At 38.1% G+C, this 17,330-nt stretch overlaps 1 protein-coding gene across 11 annotated transcripts in view; it reads left to right on the plus strand.

Annotated features, from left to right (window-relative positions):
- The window catches only part of PAK1 (p21 (RAC1) activated kinase 1), a 109,552-nt gene that overhangs the window by 69,355 nt on the left and 22,867 nt on the right, over nucleotides 1–17,330 (plus strand). For 9 of the 11 annotated variants that reach the window (XM_069469207.1, XM_069469205.1, XM_069469206.1 and 6 more), the window contains 4 exons: nucleotides 2,249–2,423; nucleotides 4,541–4,604; nucleotides 8,952–9,000; nucleotides 14,543–14,655. In XM_069469207.1, coding sequence (XP_069325308.1) covers nucleotides 2,249–2,423; nucleotides 4,541–4,604; nucleotides 8,952–9,000; nucleotides 14,543–14,655 — 401 coding nt within the window. The remainder of the gene's footprint in view (nucleotides 1–2,248; nucleotides 2,424–4,540; nucleotides 4,605–8,951; nucleotides 9,001–14,542; nucleotides 14,656–17,330) is intronic. The other 2 variants (XM_069469213.1, XM_069469215.1) reach the window with 2 other exon arrangements.

Genomic DNA, 17,330 nt, shown 5'->3' on the forward strand with positions numbered 1-17,330 from the left:
AAGAAAAATGGGCTTCAAAACTGGAGAGTTGTCAAAATATATCACACTGATAGGGCCTTTTTTAGTTTGTAAGCCATGTTAATTTTAAACATTTTTTCCCCCACTAAACCGTGAAATCCTCAAAAGTAGAAGAAATCCATATATGTATATTTCCAGCCCTTAACATATTTCTTGGCAGGTATCAGAAGGCAGTAAATATTGAATGAATGAATGGATTGATAAATTTAATCTTCATAGCATTTCTTTCTAAAAAAATGTTCTTATTGCCAATTTATAGAAGCAGCAGCTGCGATTTGGGGAGGTGAGTTGATCTACCCGGTGTGTTAGTAAGCAAAAGGGCCAGGATTTGAAAGTAGAGAATTAATCCCAACTCCAGGTTGTTTCCCATCATAGCACAGTGGTATTTTTGTATGTGTAGGCCTGTACTAGGAGCCAGAGAAGGAGACTATTAGAGAAGGAAAAGGCAGGGTTTCTATCTTCAAGGAGCCATCTCAGGAGAAGCAAAGGAGGAAAAAGCAGGAAAGTATAGGTTTAGGTGCCTAGGATACAGTTTGTCTGCAGGTACAAGAAAAGAAAATTTAGAAAGCATTATGCTAGAGTTGTTACGAAAGAAGCCATAGTCTCTGATCTCAGTGTCTTGACTTATTGCTATTCTGACTGCATGGAAGTTCTCTCTCATTTCCACCTATTAAAAGCTTGTCCAGTCAGAAAGTAGCATGGTCAAGCAGTCCAAGGTGCAGGGTTTAGGCTCCAGTCTCTATGGAGGCACGGGTTCCAGTCCTACTGCTGCCAATGGCTCTGCATCATCACAGATGAATGATGGTTGTAGATAAATGATCCTCTATTCATTGTAAAAGTCTGTCCATCCTTCAAGATCCAGCTGAAGGATCTCATTTATTTATTCATTGATTCTATCAAATATTTACTTTTTTGTTAGAATGCACAAGAAAGCAAAAATGCTTGCTTTTTTTTTTAATGTAAGTGGTTAAATGGAGGAACGCAGGGGTGAATGATACACATTCCCTGTCCTCATAGAGCTTATAGAATGTTATAACATTTGTCTCTTTCTCGTTTGTAGTTATGACTTTGTCACCTCTTTCACAAGAGTAAGATGATGAGGGTGGCATTTTGTAAATGGTAAGGCAAAGAGTAGATTCTTAGTAAATGTTTGTTATGTAAATAAATAAATAGGAAATTTACTATTTTTAAAGCTAAAATTTAAGTGCTTAATATCTGCTGGGCATGATTCTAATTATTTCACACACATTAATCAATATATTCCTCCAACAACCCCATAAAAAAGGTATTATTATCACCATTTTATAGCTGAGGAAACTGAAGCACAGAGAGGTTAAGTAACCTGGCCAAAGTCATACCGATGGTAAGAATAAGAGTTGGGATTTAAGTCCAGGCAGTAAGATTCCAGAGTCTGTGTTTTAAATAACCACACTGTACTGCCTCTTGAAGGAAAGAGTAGTTTCTTCTTTGCAAGGGTTCAGGTTTTAAAAAGGGAGTAACTCAGTAGAAGATAATGTTAAGTGTTATATTAGCAGTGCCAAGTGCTGTAGGAATATAGAATATTTCTTTCAGCTTGGGAAAGCATAGTATGTTACAGATTTACGGGGATTCCCATCTAATGACAGAATTTTCTTTCCTTTTCTGTTCTTTTCTTCTCTTTTCTTTTTGAGATAGAGTCTCACTCTGTCACCCAGGCTGGAGTACAGTGGTATAATCCTAGCTCACTGTAACCTTGAACTCCTGGACTCAAGTGATCCTCCTGCTTCAGCCTCCCGAGTGGCTGGGACTTCAGGAGTGCACCACTACACTCAACTAATTTTTTTATTTTTTGTAGAGATAGAGTCTTGCTATGTTGCCCAGGCTGGTCTCGAACTCCTGGCCTCAAGCATTTCTCCTGCCTCAGCTTCCTAAAGTGCTAGGATTACAGGCGTGAGCCACCATGGCCAACTGAATTTTCTTTAAACAATTTCTTTTGATAGTAGTCTAGCTTCTATTGAATATCTTTACTGCTGAAACTCTTAGGCTTTTTGTGTACAGTGAGAGCAAGGAATACCATTTTACCCAGATAGGCTAGACTTAGGCACAAAGGAGGAGTAATATAGATTTTGATATAGGAGAAAGGATGAGTTTATTGGAGTTTGTTCTGTGGATGTTCTGACCCCACATCTAGGAAAAGTTGCCCTATTCTAATGAAGATTGGCCTTGCCAAAATCTTGCACCACCAATGCAGGTATACACGCGATCGGTGATTGAACCACTTCCTATCACTCCAACTCGGGATGTGGCTACATCTCCCATTTCACCTACTGAGAATAACACCACTCCACCAGATGCTTTGACCCGGAATACCGAGAAGCAGAAGAAGAAGCCTAAAATGTCTGATGAAGAGATCTTGGAGAAATTACGTAAGGACTTTGTAGCTTTCTGAACCTTTCTTTGTTCTATGACTGGTCAAGCACAAAGATGAGATTTTGCTGCTCTAAAGATGCTGGTCCTAGGCTTGGTCCATGTGGCTGGCTGGCCATGTTTGGTACCTTAGCCACAGACTGCCCCACCCTGCCCCTGCATCTCCCTTCCTTGTCTCACAGCCCTGTTTGGATTCCACATTAGGATAGGGATGTGATAGATGAGAGTGTGGATAGCTCACTTTGAGGGCAAGGCACCCCTCACCCCTAGGCATGGGTTATAGAGATGACAAATAGCTTTTATCTAGTGAATAGTCTGGAATGCTATGTTGAGAAAAATTGAAGTCTTATCTATACCTGGTGGGAAAAAGTGCTGTGACTGGTTATTGATGTTTGCCATTGACCTAGAAGAAGACAGATCTGCCATCTTGGTTGTAGGAAAAGAGGGAAAGGAAACTAACATTTTCTAAACTTGTACTATGTTCCAAATAACAAAATATTTTCTTGATTTATTTTTTCATTTAATTCTCATATTAACCCTATGAAGACAAGCATATGATCCATGTTTTTGCAGTTAAGGTATTTGAGACTCAGGAATGCTAAAGGTCCTGCCCCAAATCACACACTTAGAAAGTGATAGGGAGGTTAGAACACACGCTTTTGTTCCTATAAGTAAAGCATGCTGCTTCTTGCTGTCAGGTGGAAATTTCCATTTTACTTTCTTTAGCAAGCAAAAATGAGAATAGATTAATGTTAGGGAAGTTGGTTCTGTCTTTCAGCAAACTACAGAAGAAGTAATATTAAAAGGAAGGACTAGGTTGATCTGTGGGCTTAGAAAATTCATTTGACAAGGACTTTAATTTATTCACTGTACCTACTTACTTCCAAAAAGGATTTGATATAACTGATTTGGCCATGTCTGCAAACTGGCATTGCTTTCTAAAGCCGAGGTTTCTGGTTCTCTAGTTTAGCAGGTATCTATGTCTTCCTGATAATTCTTGTTTAACTTTTAAAAAAAATTTTCATTCTTTTAAAAATTGCCCTTTTCTGAAGCCCTCATAAAATGATCAAGTAAGAAAAGCCACTCACCTGATCACCTAGTCATCTAATTATTCCTGTATGTTGTCTCATTCCCCAAACCAGACTTTTTTTTTTTTTTTTCTTCTTACAATAATACTTAGAATTATGGAAAGCAGACTGGCTTGGGAGTTAGGAAACTTAGGTTGACCCTCCAGCCCTGCCACTGACTTGTGTCTTGGGCAATTTTCTGCTGTTGTCTGAACCCCTTTTCCTTGTCTTTTAAATAGGGATGTTAACACTTGCCTCACGTGTAAATCAGGTGAGGTAATATATTCAAAAAGTACCAAATCCTAGTGATTAGCATTAATGGAAAGCACATCAGATGGTAGACTAAAATGAAACTCTAATCTTAACTCTGACACCAATTTGCTGTGTGACCTTGGGGAAATATCTTCCCTTCTGTGGGCCTCAGTTTCCCCATTGCTAGTATACAAGTTGTAAAACCCAATGAGCTCTCTCATACTTCTCTCTTTTTGCACTTGAAGTAGTCCCTGTAGTAAACCTCTTTTCTACTTTCTCTCCCTGGCTAACTTATCCTGTAAAAAATCAGCCCAAATATCACTTTTCTGAAGCCTTTGCAGTCTGGTTTTTTGTGCCTCTTTCTGTACCCCTTTGGCATTTATCACAGTAATTATATTTTCATGGAACTTTATGCTTGTCTGTATCCTCCATGAGATTGAGCTCCTTAAGAACAAGGACTGTCCTAACTGTGTCTCGTCTAGCTCTTTATTCATAACACTCAACATATGGCTTGGTACATAGTAAGTAAATGCTTATTGAATGAATGAATTAAAAAATGAATGAGTGGCCTTTAGAAGTTTAGAAATGGAATATATTATTATAAATAAAAGCAGTCTAGGAGATAAAACTTTTGGTTGGGATTTTTGGGGAAGGAGCTAAAGGCCTGCTTAGTGTGCTTTTTGAGTATTGGAGGTAGTTACTTAATTCTTACCAACACCAGGGGTTGGGGGAACATGGGACCTGCTTTGTATCTTGATCTGTGAAAAAATGATTCATGGTCTCTGTTTCTTTCAAAGGGAGCATAGTGAGTGTGGGCGATCCTAAGAAGAAATATACACGGTTTGAGAAGATTGGACAAGGGTTAGTAGGGGCATTTTCTTTCCCTGGAGAAATGACTTAAAATTATGTGTGCTGGCATATGTGATTTTGCTTTTGTTTTGCCTCTCATAAACCTTGTTCTTTCTCCACCTCACTCCTCACCCATCTGGAGGTGTTATGTTAGGCTGACTTCAGGTTTGGCAGAATTATGCTTAGTATGACAGATGTGCCATTAGCTGACCATGTTGCTAAAAATATCCCTGCAGTGAGAGCAAGAGAACCATTTATTTTCTTAGCACAAAACCAGCTTCCCAAATTATAGCTCTGCTTTTCCAGATGAACAATGTTTGTCTTAGTGCTGAGGCCTATTAGCACTAATGTAAAGTAGAAGACCCAGAACTACAGACCCTTCTGCTAGTGTAATGGGACCTGTTTTTCTAGATGGATGCCAGAATTCATCCTTCTGGCATTCATCCTCCTCTGTGTCTTGTATGCTGCCTTCAGTGTACTGGACTCAGCAAACCTTAACTGAGTTCCTATTGTATGTTTGGCACTGTGAATACAGCTGTGAATCAGACAATCTGCCTTCAAGGACCTCAAGTTGACAGAAGAAGATAGACAGGCAAACAAAGAATTAAAATGTACAGTCATGTGTCACTTAACGATGGGGATACATTCTAAGAAATGTGTCATCAGACAATTTCATTGTTGTATGAACATCATAAAGTATAATTACACAAACCTAGATGGTATAGCCTACTGCACACCTACGCTATATGGTATATCCTGTTCTTCCTAGGCTACAAACCTACATGGCATGTTACTATACTGAATACTGTAGGCAGCTATAATACAATGGTAAGTATTTGTATCTAAACAGAAAAGGTACAGTAAAAATATACTATACAAATTTTGAAAATGGGGCTGGGCATGGTGGTTCATGCCTATAATCCCAGCACGTTGGGAGACTAAGGCGGGAGGATCACCTGAGGCCAGCAGTTTGAGACCAGCCTGGGCAACATAGAGAAATCCTGTCTCTACCAAAAAAAAAAAAAATTAGCTGGGCATGGTGGCATATACCTGTAGTCCTAGGTACACTTAGGAGACAGAGGTAGGAGGATTGCTTGAGCCCGGGAGTTTGAGGCTGCAGGGAGCTATGATCATACCACTGCACTCCAGCCTGGGGGACAGAGTAAAACTCTGTTTCTAAAAAAAATTAAAAATGGTACATTGTTTTAGGGTACTTAGCATAAATGGAACTTGCAGGACTACAAGTTGCCCTCAGTGAGTCAGTGAGTGGTGGTGAGTGAATGTAGATGCCTAGGACATTATAGTACACTACTGTAGACTTTATAAACACTGTAAACTTAGGCTACACTAAATTTATAAAAAGATAAAGTAATTGCACTATGATGTTACAACAGCTGTGATGTCACTAGGTGATAGGAATTTTTCAGCTCCATTATAATCTTATGGGACCACCATTATATATGAGGTCTATTGTTGACCAAAACGTTATGTGGTACATGACTGTACTAAGTCTTTTTAAAGTGTATGGCCATAAGATACATAAAAGAGCAGATACTATATGATTCCATTTATATGAAGTTTAAGAATAGGCAAAATTAATATATGGTAATAGAAGTCAGAATAGTGGTTACTTCTGGGAAGTGATGTTGAGTGGGAAGAGGCATGAGAGAATCTTTGGGGGTGATCTTGGTGATGAACACATGGATGTGTACATAATTTAAAAAATCATCAAGTTGTACACTTAAGACTTGTGCAAATTACTTTAGAAAGTTGTACCTCTATATAAAAAACGAAAATAATGAGATTTCTAAAGACCTACCAAAAGAGCTAAAATTTAAAAGAAACTGAAAGATAAAAATGTCTGGCTCTTGGTGTTAGAGGAATGAAAACATTGTTACTAATGAAGTCATTGAAATTTTCTGTTTTCAGTTTTCTTATGTACTCAAGAACTTCTGAAAATAAGATAATGGATTGCATAATGTAGGGGGGTTATATTTGTACAGCATTCTACAGTTTACATCTGTTACTTGCATCTATTGTTTAATCCTAAAAACAACTCTGGGTTTGAGTGGACCTCATTTTTTTCTGGTTCCACTATTTTTCCTACTAGACATACTTATGTGAATCTAAACTGGTATAAGGTATTTAACATCTTGAGAAGAAATTATTTTGCCTACCTCAGAGTAATGTGGGATGGCATTTCCTTTATGTAGTTAAACTGAGATATTAAGAATGTAGCAGATATGTACATGGGCAACTGTGGACAAGTTAGGTTTCTTCTCTGGACTTGAGTTTATCTGTGAATTTAAGGAAGAGGAGTTGTGGATTGAGGACATTTTACCCCCAAAACTTCTATAATTTTTTTATTTAATCTACAAATGTACAAGACCTGTAGGTAGCTAACATCTGCAAAATGTACTTTCCTTGTTTACTTGATAGTTCTGTTAGTGCTAAGGGAAGAATGAAGTCTTTATTAAGCACCTATGCTGTTGTGTCCACATTCCATAATTTAAAAATATAAATGCCACAGCAATATGATGAATTGGTGCTATTATAATTTTTGCTTGCTTTTTTTTCTCGTTTAAGACCTGAAGATTATTCTTTTGGACCCGGAATTCATATGTATAATTATATGCATATCCAAGGTAGAAATAAGTATTAACCAGTAGGTCTGAGTAGCTTTCTAGAACTTTGTAATAATGGAGACATAGTTGTAAAATGTCCAGTCCCCTGAGGCTTGGGCATGTTTGTCCTTTAAAAATGGTGCATCTGGTGGGATCAGGGAGGGGTAGGGATAGACACCAGCTTTATAGGAGAAGATGGCCAGGGGTAGGGTGATCTGGCACCAAAAAAATAACTGCCAGTGCAAATAGTCCAATCCTTACTTGATAGCCAATATCTTATGACCACCGTTTCCAGGCATTTAGCTAGGGTCCCAACTACAGAGTGGAGGTTGGGAAGCTGGTGACCATAGTTTCTACCTGGAAGGCATACTTGCAAGTGACCTTTCCCCCTGAATTGACCTCACTTCTATGGGAAGCGTAATTTCAGAGCTTGCCTAGAATGCCTTCTTGCAATAGACCAGAATTTTAAATTTCTTTAAATTGCATCATATGTGCCTAACATATGGTAGGTATAGTTACAAGTATGTGTTGTAAATTACTCACCTACAAATATATAGGGTTCATAGTTATAGGCATAAAATGAAGGTTTAGTTATTTTAAGTGGACATGATTACTTTCCTAGAATTAATTCTAGCATTCAGCCCCCTCCTTTATGTATGTATGAATGTGTACATACATATATGTACTCATGTATGTCTAATGGAGTCGTTCTTACTTGGAGATGGAGTTGAGGTAGTATCAGATTTTCTGAGAGCATGTGCATTTGAAAAATATGTTTAATATCATTTTATGTTTGAAAAAACAAAAACTAAAAACCTTTATAATATAAAATATGGAAAATAAAATTGACATATCCTCTTGACAGGATAAATGCTTGAAAAACACTATATTAAAGGGTCATAGTATCCTATGATATCAGAATGGGAAGGGCACTTTGATATTATTTTAAATTATTCAGTGTGGTTCTTTAAGTTTTTATAGTTTTTTAGTTGTTAGAGTTTTTAAAGTAAATTTTAATTGAAGAGAACATACAGAAGTGTACAATTTAATGAATTTCCAAAAAGTGAACATACCCATGTAACCAGTACCCAGATTAAGAAAGAGACATCACTGACACCCCAGAAGTCCATACCCCTTTTTGATAAATATATGTCATGCTCCCACCTTATTCTGAAATTCTACCTGGGGCCCCGTTCCTCACCCATTACTTGCCGTTGAAAAATCACAGATCTAATATTATTCATGTTTACAGATGAAAAGTTTGAAGCCACAAGAAATTAAAGCAATCTGCCAAGAGTAGTGGAAGAGAGAAGAGAAGCAAGCAGGAGCAGGAAACCATTATATATCGAATACCCATTGTATTTTAGCTATTGGCTAAGTCCTTTATGCAAACTAATTGATTTAAATTCTCTGATATACTCTTATGTTCACTTCACAAATGAGGAAAGTGAAGCTCAGAGAAGCTAAATAACTTACTCAAGATCATATAGCTAGTAGGTACTAGGTAGAAGTTCTAGGTTAGAACTCAGGTCTGTTGGCCACTAGAGCCTGTGTTCCCTTTACTATCACATACTTCTTAAATATGAGAATGGAAGGGCTTCAGAGGGGAGGATTGTTTTTGTTGCTATTATTATTAACATTTACACTGCCAGATTGTATGTAGAGCTGCATTTGACAAATATTACTTCATTGAACATCTGTGTTTTTTCCCCCTTTCTGACTCCTACCTGTTCAGTGCTTCCGGCACCGTGTACACTGCAATGGATGTGGCCACAGGACAGGAGGTAAGTATCTACTGCCAGCTGTTGCTCCTTCAATTCTACCATTTCCTTTTATTTTTGGTTAATTTTTAGCCTGTCTTAGCACAATGGGGACACTTCTAGTTTCTTATATACCAGACTAGAACCAAATAGTGGACTAACATGATGAGACTTACAGATTTTGGAAAAGTCACTGCAGATACAGTGTGGAGAACAGATTGGAGGACATAAGAGTGGATGAGATGAGTCAGGAGGTTATTGTATAATTCCAGATGAGAGGTGATGGTTTGGACTAAGGTGGTAACATAGTATAGATGGAGAGAAGTGGATGGATTTGAGAGCTACTTAGCAGGTAGATTTGACAGGATTTGGTGATTGGCTGAATGTGAAGATGACTTACAAGTGAGTGATATTATTCAAGGAGAAAGAAAAAAGGTAGAGGTATAGGTATGAAGACATTGGATCCTACCTGAGAGACCTTCTTGTAGAATTGCCTAGTGGATAATTGCTTATACAAATTTGGTGTTTGGGAGAGAAATTTGATCTAGAGGACATTTAAACCTGTATCTCTTGACTCCTAATCTAGCAATGCTACGTTTACTCTGCCGAGGATTCCACTGGACATTGAAGTCCTCATTTATTTGGAGGCACATTTTTGTCCCTCTCATTTCAGTAAGGCTGGAGAACTCTGACCTTATTGCTAAAACCTGCTGACCCAACATCTTATCTCCAGCAGAAGGAAGACATGAAGAGAATGTAGAGTAACTGGGGTTTCCTTACATTCTACTCCTTGGTTGTGGAACAGGAACATTGACAAGTGTGCTGTGGATGGCAGCTGCCTGGGAGAAGTTCTTAGTTCAAAGAATACTGGGATTCAGAGCTTGAGAGAGGCACCTCCTCTTCCAATGAAGACAGAGTTGGGCTCCTCTGAGGGAGCCTGCTAGGAACCTGCTTCTGCATTTTTGGTGGTTGAAACCACCTGGTATACTGGAGAAGTCATAGGTAATAGGGGTAGCACATATCTCACTGGGCTCTTGTGAGTCTTTTACAAGTGTTAAAACCAAATATTGAGGCTCCATCTAGGGTAAGCCAACTTTTAAAAATCATCATTATGGTTAAGGACGTGTTAATTGTTCTTTAACATGAGAATCGAAAGACCTATATAAGTAGCTTACCTTTAGCTACTTATATGATCTTGGATAAATCATTTGACCTCTCTGAGCTGAGTTTTATTTACTTATAAAATGTGCATAATAATATATACCTCACACAAGTGTTGAAAGAAGTTGGTACTGTATGTGAAAACACAACATAAATTTTGAGAACTACATTTTTACTCATATATATTTTATTTATTCCACAGAACACTTACTGAACATTTGCTTTATGCTACACCTTGTTTTAAGAGCTCTATGTGAAAGTTCTCAGGCATTAAAATCATATGTGCAATGGAATATTATTCAGCCATAAAAATAATGAAATCCTGTCATTTGCAGCAACATAGATGGAACTGGAAGCCATTATGTTAAGTGAAATAAGCCAAACACAGAAAGACAAGTATTGCATGTTCTCACTCATGTGGGAGCTAAAAAAATGGATCACATGAAGCTAGAAAGTACATTGGTGGTTACAAGAGGCAGAGAAGGGAAGCAGAAAAAAAAAAAAGAAAGAAATGTATATATTAGCACTGAACTGTACACTTAAAAATGGTAAAGATGGTAAATTATATGTGTATATTTTACCTCAATTTAAAAAAGTTTTTTAAATCATATGTAAATATAAGAGATCATAATTTCCATTGTGTACATATAAAAGTCTTGCATTGGTGACAGGAATCTGCCCTAAAGTAAAAATAATGGTGAGGAAGGAAGGATAGTGTTATCACGGTAGCAATTTTAATGATGTGAATTTGATGCAGAAATAAACAGAGGTTATATCTACCAATCCTAAAAAGAACTGTATGAGGCAGCTAATATTATTTCCTTTTTATTGCTGAGGAATTTGAGGCACGGGGAGTGTAAGTAACTTTTTTGCAGAGTTGTGCTATCAGCAATTAGCAGGGACTGGGCTAGAATCTTTTGACTCCTAATTCTATGGTTCTGAGCTGCAAGAGCACAGAAGACCTGAGGTTAGTCACCAGAGCCCTTCTTGCCTGGCCTCTCAGGCCTTATAACCCTGATGGGAGGCAGGTAGGTGATGGGCGGCCCCTGGAAAGCCTGGAGGCTGCCTGTGTGAGAAGCTGGCCACAAGAAAGAGAAATTTGACTTCATTGTATGCCTGCTTTGTGGTTACAAAACTGTGAATGGAAGTGAGTCAATGAGGGTGGCTAATGCAGTAGGGTCAGGAAGGCCTCATTTCCTGCCCAGGAAGTGTAAATCTTTAGTGAAGTTGGCAGGATGCTCTCAGTCTTTATAAGTGAGTGCTTATTGGTGGTTATCAAGCTGGGAAGTGCAGAGCTATTGTCTCACATGTAGGAAGATTAGAGTGTTAGTATTGGGAAGTCTTCCAGTTATAGATTCGACAGTCATTTTTCAAGGCCTGCCCCCTCCTTTTTTGAGACAGAGCCTTGCTCTGTCGCCCCAGCTAGAGTGCAGTGATGTCATCATAGCTCACTGCAACCTCAAACTCCTGGGCTAAAGTGATCCTCCCGTCTCAGCCTCCTGAGTAGCTGGGAGTATAGGCGCATACCGCGTGCGGCTAATTTTTCTATTTTTAGTAGAGACGGGATCTTGCTCTTGCTCAGGCTGGTCTCAAACTCCTGAGCTTGAGCGATCCTCCCACCTCGGCCTCCCAGAGTGCTAGGATTATAGGCATGAGCCACCGTGCTTGGCTTCAAGCCCATTTTTAATGTGTATAATAGAAAGAAAAGACTGAAAGAGCCTTTGGAATCATATAAACCTTTGGGCATTGTTTATGACTTTATAAATCTTAGCCTCAATTTCCTTACCTGTAAATGTGTATCATGATTTTTACTTTGCAGGGTTGTTGTTAGGTTTTACTGAGATAATATAAATAGAGCACCTAGCACAGAGCCTGGCATACAGTAGGCATTATTAAACAGTAGTGGTGGGACTGTGGTTTGTTGTTGATGTTGTTGCTGCTGTTGTCATTCTTTCTTCTCTGTGCCAGGTATTTATCAAATGCGGTTATTACTATGATTACCATTTTTATTGTTGTCTTACAGTATTATTTAAATCCTTTACTCATGTATGAGTAACACATTGGCTACTGTCTCACTTCGTACTCAAAGCAATCGTGAGGGGAGAGGAATCAGGGTTGAGATTATTATCTTCAATGTATTGACGAAGAGATTGAGGCTCAGAGAGTTTGTGATTGGTCAAGGTCAGTAACTGACAGTCAAGCCCAGAGCTTAGCCTCAGAGTTCAAGTCCAGATCTTTTTCTGTATAGGAGTGCTGTTTCCTAGCCTGAATAGATGGAGTCTGATTGATTAGGTGGAGGGCAGTTAGCCTGGGCTACAGTTAGTAGCTATTGAAAAGGAACTCCCAGTGTCCTGTCCCAGCCTCTGTGTTAGCCTCTACCTTCCTCTCTTCCCTTGCTGCTGCCAACAGTGACTACTGCTAGGTTCATAAGCACTGTCCATCCTTGGTAATGGCCTGAGGAATTCCAGAGGTGCCTTCTATCTCTAATACTTAATGTGTTTTACAAGGGCTTACTGTACTTAATATCTTAAGATCAACAGATTGCATTTCAGACATTAGGAAAAGCTAATCCTCAGCTGTTATAGAAAGCTGCAGCCAGACCAGAAGCCTGACCTAATAGGAAACTCTGCTCCAGAGCAATTTTTTCTCACTTGAGGTAGAGAATGGAGGTGGTTAGAATGTTTAAAAGAACCACTTCTATCATTAATAATTAACTGGGTCTCTGCAGAAAAGTGCTTATACTTGACTTGAAGAAATCATAGAGTTAGAGTTTGTCCCTAAAAATTTGAATCATTCATTCTTTATACTTCTCGCTACTTTTGGGAAGATAATTTAGTTCTATTAGATGTTCATGTTCTTGTCCAATAAGCAGGAAAAAGGGAAAATAGCTCCAGGAAATGAACACTTAGCAAATAATTTAAAGTATACTCCTATAAGATACAGGGGCTTATTGCTGATTTTTTGTGGTTTAAAAAAAAGTACTTATCAATCCACTGACTTTTCTCTTTCCTTCTTCCTTTCTGCAAACATTTTTTTGAGCCCCAGCTGGGTGTGTGAAGTCTTGTGCTTGGCACTGGGGATTCTGGACTTCTCACTGACCACTCAAACTTCTAAATACACATATACACATGCACACACACACAAACACACCCCTAAGTAATCATCATACAAAGTAGCATGTTATAAGTTCTATAACAGAGGTGTAAATATGATCTTATAGGACTTTAAAGAAGGGAAAAGACATATTTGCTTTGGAGAAAGAAGTTTCCTTTGGCTTGTTATAACGCGTAAGTAGCTTTTGAATGTGTGGAAATGATGCAGGATGTTCCAGTTGGAGAAAAGATCCTGAATAAAGGCAGGTTGACTAGATACCAGGAGAACATGGAATGTATGAAGGAATCTAGTGGGAAGTAATGTCGCGGTCAGATCATGAGAACTTTGAATGTTGCACTGAGGAAGATTTCTGGACAACCAAGAGCCATTTAAGTTTTTGAGCAAGGCAGAGAGCTATCAAATGTGTACTGTGGGGACAATTAATCTGGCTACATGTGCAGGATAAATTGATATCACTTTTGAGGGTTCTAATCGTGACTTTGCTACTGACAAGCTGTATGTGCAAGTCACATACCCCCTCTGAATCACCGTTTCCTCATCTGTTGAAAGGTAATACTTAACACACAAGGTGCCTCTGAGGATTACGTGAAATAACAAATTTGAGAACACCTTATAAAGTACCTGACATACAGAAGAAATAGATACAAAGTGCCTTGGAAACTAAAGCGTGCCTTATATTTGTATTACGTGGAAATTTGTTTTATTTTTATAGACAAAGAGCCCATGAAAGGTTTTTTTCACACTCAAACATTAGGGATCTAAACCCCTTTTTCTCTTCTTTTTTAACCTTGTCAGCTCTGATTTATCTTTCCACACCAAGTTCAGTAAGTCATTTCCTCCTTTATGAAGCCTCCGTACATTGCCAGATTGAAAGAATTCTTGCCCGATTTTGTGTTTCTATAGCACTTTGTGTGAACTTCTGTTATAACATCTCTTTTATATTATGATTTTTTTAAAAAGCATTTTTCTCCATCAAAGTTTGATCCTTAAACTTTGGTGTATATCACAATGACCTGGAGGGCTTATTAAAACACAGTGTTTCTGATTCAGTAGGTTTGGGGTGAGGCCCCAAAATTTTTATTTCCAACAAATTCCCAGATGATGATGATGCTGGCTCAGGGACCTCATTTTGAGAACCGCTGGTCTACATTGATAAATTCTGAATTACTCAAGGGCTAAGAACCGTATCTTACTCATCTTTGTTTCCTTAGTACTTGTGGTCTGCTACTGAGTAAGTGCTCCATAAATGTTGAATAACTCTGGTTGCATATTGAATGTACTCTGATTTCAGGTGGCCATTAAGCAGATGAATCTTCAGCAGCAGCCGAAGAAAGAGTTGATTATTAATGAGATCCTGGTCATGAGGGAAAACAAGAACCCAAATATTGTGAACTACTTGGACAGGTATGGAGTTGTGGGTCCCATCAAAGGGAGAGGGACTCAGGACTGATTGGTGGTGAAGCTGTTAGAGGACAGGGCAATACCAGCACCCAGAACTGCTTTCATTTAAGAGTCTTCTATAATTCTGAGCTCTCTGAATTTGACTGTGTGTAATGCTGGACACCTCCAATTGCTGGAAAATCCTTCTTCGGTAGGCTGAACCCTCCCACTCTATTATATCTTGTAACAGTTGATCCTAGTACTGTTTGTTTTGCCCCAGGGAAGCACATCAGCCAATCTGCCTGAGTAAACATCTAAGTCCTTACCTCATTGTACATCCCAAATCTTTCCATATTCTGCTTATCCTGAATAATTCCTGGTTTGTCTATATTCTCTTAGAATGTGATGCTCAGTACTAAATGTTTCATTTGAGATCTGATACTGTGGAGAGAGTGGGACTCTTTCTTTTTCTAAACTTAATGATTTCATTATTGTTTTTGAAGATGTCTGTGCCGTTGTTGACTCCTAGGAAGTTTGTGGTCAACTAAAATCTCTGATCTTTTTTTTGCATAAGCTTGCATTAAACTGGAAATGTAGAATTTTTAGCTATCTTCATTAAATTCCATTTTTATTATTTCAGGCTATCATTTTAGTTCATCAAAATTCTGTTCTTCAGTACGGTAATCGTGATTGTAATAAACATTTGTGTTGTGCTTTTTGTTGTACCAAGCACTTTCATGAACAGTATCATATTTTGACATAGGGTTTATTATCCATATTTTACAGATGAAGAAACTAAAGTTTATAAAAGTTACTAACTGTCCAAGACTGATAAGCCAGTAAGTAGCAAACCAGGGTTTTGAATTTGAATATTCCTAGCACCAACATTCATGCTCTTTCTATCATATCATGGTCTTTTCTCCCATACCTGAAAAAAAAAATTAGGCTTCTCACCCAGAGTTCAGAGATACCATAAGTGTAGGTGAGATGGACTGTCCTTGACTCTGATTTCTTTACTACTTATAGTGCATTACCAGCTACCTCTGACTGTTGTTGGCAGATTTCCTAAGTGTGCTTTCTTGTTCTCCATCTAAAATGCTCGTAAGCTTCAGTTTCTCTGAAGAGGAAAGGAGTTGGGTTTTGACCTTCCCAATACTTACGTTGATAGCTGTAAAGTAATAAAGACTTCTCCTTCTTGTGTCTCCTTGATCTGGATTGTGACTGGCTCTGAAGAATCCTTTGAAAGTTATTAATCACTTCCTCATCTCTTTTAAGAACTTGTTGTACAGAGAATATATCTTGGACAAACTACTGAAGGCCACAGGGATAGTAGGTTTTAGCTCAAAATAAGGAAAAATGAAAACTGTCAATGAAGATATGGCCTGGCTCATAAAATAGTGAGCTCCCCATCAGTGGAGGCATCTAAACAGTAAAATACAGGACCACGTTATTGAACGAATTTGATCTGGGAATGGGATTAGAAGACTTAAGATTTATTTATTTATTTATTTTTTGAGATCGCTGCACGTTTATTGGAAAAAAGAAATATGAGGTATTAATAAGATCCTAACAATAATTTAGACATGCTACCTGGTTCTTAAAATCTAGGTGAACTTGTAAGGCAGTATGTAACAAGTCAGTTGAAAGTTTCCTTATAAATATATATATCAGGGAATAGATAATATTGTGAAAGAAAATTACAAACCAATTAGTAAAAATCTAGCCACTCAATTTGCAGGAAAAGATACAATTTTTTTGCTATATATATAGAATTACATACAAGTGTTAAAGGATAAGATGTAAGGGGAAAACAATACCATCTATAGTCTGTTCTTAACCTGGCGTTTGCAGAGTGCTCTTACTACAGGTTTATTGAGAAGTGATGTCAGATTACCTTGAACTTTTACTGATACAGTGCTTCCATCACTTGATATATTAATAATAAGAAACTTCCTTGAACTACTGCAGCTCTCTAGAAATGATGTCGATCTTCCATGCACAAGGCTACAAAAATCCTAGATTTATTTATTGATCATACCTTTCCTGGTATTTCCAGAAGCATATACTCCACAGAAATATATACTCTACTCAGAAGTAAATAAGGCTCAGACTTTGCCTTTAAATAGTTCCTGGTCTGATATAGGAAAAAATATATACCTCTGTGAGAACACAGAAACTGGATGTTACAAATGAGGGTCTGTGGTTTTTATAAGATGTTCCAGAGGAGAGCTCCATCCATCTTTGTTTTTCTCCAAATATGTGATGCTCTGAGGCTTTACCTTTGAGATGGGATTTTTGAGGTGTGTTGGTACAGCATGTAGCCACAAAGTATTTGAGGCAACCTGAATCTGGTTTGCATTGTCTTAGCTTTGACAATGATGTGTCAGGTCCATGAAAAGAGGATCTGCTTTGTCATATTCCAGAAGTAGTCACTTGGACCCTCACATTTCTTTCCCCAATAAGTTCAAGTTGACGATTGTCTTCTTGATGTTTGGAAGAGAGGCCATAAGTGTGCATTCTTTGTCAGAGAGGGAAGAGGCTTATTCCAGTGGAAGACTTTTTACCCAATCCTGCATTCTCTTTTGGTCCATGTCTTAATCTATTTAGGCTGCCATAAAAAATTTCAGAGGCTGAGTAGCTTATAAACAAAACAAATTTATTTCTCACAGTTCTGGAAGCTGGAAAGTATAAGATCAAGG

Source organism: Eulemur rufifrons, chromosome 6, assembly GCF_041146395.1.
Source record: "Eulemur rufifrons isolate Redbay chromosome 6, OSU_ERuf_1, whole genome shotgun sequence".
Classification (NCBI taxonomy): Eukaryota; Metazoa; Chordata; class Mammalia; order Primates; family Lemuridae; genus Eulemur; species Eulemur rufifrons.